At 30.5% G+C, this 2,983-nt stretch overlaps 1 protein-coding gene across 1 annotated transcript; it reads left to right on the forward strand.

Moving 5' to 3' along the window:
- Positions 1-541: 541 nt before the first annotated feature.
- LOC111880008 (tyrosine-protein phosphatase DSP3) lies at positions 542-2,624 on the forward strand. The gene is made up of 5 exons (XM_023876426.3): positions 542-898; positions 972-1,065; positions 1,371-1,422; positions 1,536-1,579; positions 2,122-2,624. Exons 1-5 carry the CDS (start codon positions 705-707, stop codon positions 2,377-2,379), a joined length of 642 nt encoding a protein of 213 aa, XP_023732194.1. The 5' UTR covers positions 542-704; the 3' UTR covers positions 2,380-2,624.
- The last annotated feature ends 359 nt before the right edge of the window (positions 2,625-2,983 follow it).

A 2,983-nucleotide genomic window follows, 5' to 3' on the forward strand; every position in this document is an offset into this window, starting at 1 on the left:
TTTTTGCAATTTTGTCTATTAAAAAAACCTATAGAAAAAAAAAATATATATATATATATATATATATATATATATATATATATATATATATATATATATATATATATATATATATATATATATATAAGAAATTTTAAAAAATCTTAAAAAGTTTTTCAAAAAAATATTATAAGAAATTTATAAAAATAAATAGTGAAATATGTAAAAAAAAGAAAAAAAGTTTCCTAAACATAAAAAACTAAAAAATACTTACCAGACAAATTATTTTCCCTTTTATATTATATAAAATATTTTTGTAACGTGTGAACTTAAAAACCACGATACCACTGGATCACGATTCACGATCACCCCCTAAGTTTGATTTGTCAAAAAACATACCCAAAAGTTGCACACAGGACACAGCCTTTATAAAAATGGGCTGAATAGGCCCATGATAAGTGTTTTCTATATGGTAGATTTTAAATAAAAGGTCAAAAGAATCCTAACGAACGAAGTATTCAATGTTTCAACAAAAAGCGATAAAATAAAATTAAATTAAATTTAGATTCTAGATGAAATCTTTTCGGGAGTTGGGCAGCTGACGTCAATTCGAGTTTCCTTCCACCTTCCTTCAAATCTTTCCCACACCCACAAATACCCACATCACAAGACATGCATTCATCACCGATTTCTGTTTAGAGCAAGATTTTGAATTGTTTTCTCTCATGATCATGAAGCAAGCAGAAGATAGACATCTAGACGACGACGGCGCCGCCAATAACGGCGATGATCCTGCTGCTGGACTGTCCTACCATCCTCCGATCAATTTCGCCACCGTCGAAGATCGAATTTATAGATCTGGGTTTCCTCAGCCTAGTGATTTCCCGTTTCTTGATACATTGCAGCTTCGATCTGTCATGTGAGTCCCCAATTATCTTTTCTTCTTGTTAATAATCGATCCCATTGATGATCAATTTGATGCCCTCTTGCAGATATTTGTGCACCGAATCATACCCTAAAGAGAATTTGGAATTTCTTCATTCCCGCAATATTCGCCTCTTTCAGTTTGGAATTGATGGCACCAAGGTTATTCTTCCAACATTCTCTTTCTCTTAGGCTGCAATGGATATTGGGATCCCTTGATTTTGATGCGAGTTGTGTTAAATTTCAGAGAATTTGAATCATAGATTAAATAAAATTTGGGGATAAAAGGTGAATGATTCTGAATGTTTGAATTTCACACGAATACGCAATTCGTTTTCACGAAACAAAAGGGGTTCAATATTCTAAGAATTTGAGTTCGAATCATCATGAATTTGTACTTCATTATGTTTTCTGTCATTCGAATGATTGTAACACTGTCTAATTTCTTGAACGATCTATACATGCAGGATGCGAACATTCCCAAGAGTATCATCACGGAAGCCCTCAAAGTTTTAATTGGTAAATTTTCATGAACATTAGAACATTAACGTTTTACCATGAATGTTTGATTTATCATTTATTCCCCCTTTTTTTTCTACATCTTTTACTAAATCCTCGTGTTCTTATTGCAGACGTGAGAAACCATCCCATTTTGATCCATTGCAAACGAGGAAAAGTATGTCATAAATCCTCTCTTTCTCTATATACACGCATATTTATAGTTTATGCTAGGTTAAAAGCAATAAATAGTGATTTACTTTTTTGTATTTGTTGATTATAGCATTCTACTTTCATTTTGAAAAATCTACCTAATTATAAAACTATAATTAAAATCCTATAATCTAGCTGATTTTATCAAGTATAATGTCCTAATAAGAAAAATATTGATTCTTGAAATAAAATGTTTTAATAAGAAAAAAAATAATTGAAAGTAGGTTGCTATACTATCTAAATAAATGAAAAGTACATCCTACTTGGTGAGAATCCATAGGTGAGATCTAGATGGGACTCGACTCCAGTCCCATCTATCAGTATTTTGTCAGTCTTGTTAGAATAGCCCTGCAAAGCTTGTCCAGTCCAATCTATCTAGTATTTTGTCTGTATGTCTTGTCATGTGACATTTGACTTAGTTTTTTGTTATTGGTGGTATTTTCTTTCTATATATTTATGTATTTGTTTCCTAACATTTTTTTTCTTACATTTATGTGTCAATTTTAGCATCGAACGGGGTGTCTTGTTGGGTGCCTACGAAAGCTACAAAATTGGTGCTTATCTTCAATTTTTGAAGAATACAAGATTTATGCGGGTGAAAAATCGCGAGATGCGGATTTAAAATTTTTAGAAGCATATGATGTGTCATACCTAAGACAATGTCTTCATAGCATCATATATCAATATCATGGATACGGGTCTAAAAAGAGGCGTTTGCTTTACAAAGAAGATGTTCAACACAAGGCACGGATAAGTTCGGTTTAGGTTTTAATATTCGTGCGTTAATTCCTTTTTAGGACTTTGTTTTAGTGTTAGTTTGAAGATATATACTTTCATGAACGTGTTTTTTTAGTTGGTTTTATCGAGAGAATTCTTATAGTGTTCTTGAAGGTGTTTACGAGTCCCTTTTTTTGTTTTGGGAAAGGAAATATATGTGTATATGTGTAATTCGGGAAGATTAAAAGGACAAATTGCAAGAAATAGTAACGAATTATGAGTTTTTAAGAGTAGATTTTTTGTAAATCTTAAAATTGAAATTGCGTTGTTTACCCATTATATGAAATGGTACTTGGTGAACACGTTGTTGGTAAATGATTTTATTAATTTGATATTGATTGATGTTTCATATGTTGTTATTGAGGTTTTTGTAATTCACATAAATATTTATTTATTCCTAACTTGTATCCGAAAAAATCAAAACAAACCTTATCTAAAAGTCTTAAACTAAATTATAGATCTAAAATTCTTGAAAAATCACTTAAATTCAAGATCAATGTTATAAACGGGTATAATTATCTTTACAAAATGCTACGAAAATCAATTAAAGTAAATAATATTTTATGAATATAAAGTTAAAGTCGGTTACTTT

This window comes from Lactuca sativa, chromosome 2, assembly GCF_002870075.4.
Source record: "Lactuca sativa cultivar Salinas chromosome 2, Lsat_Salinas_v11, whole genome shotgun sequence".
NCBI lineage: Eukaryota > Viridiplantae > Streptophyta > Magnoliopsida > Asterales > Asteraceae > Lactuca > Lactuca sativa.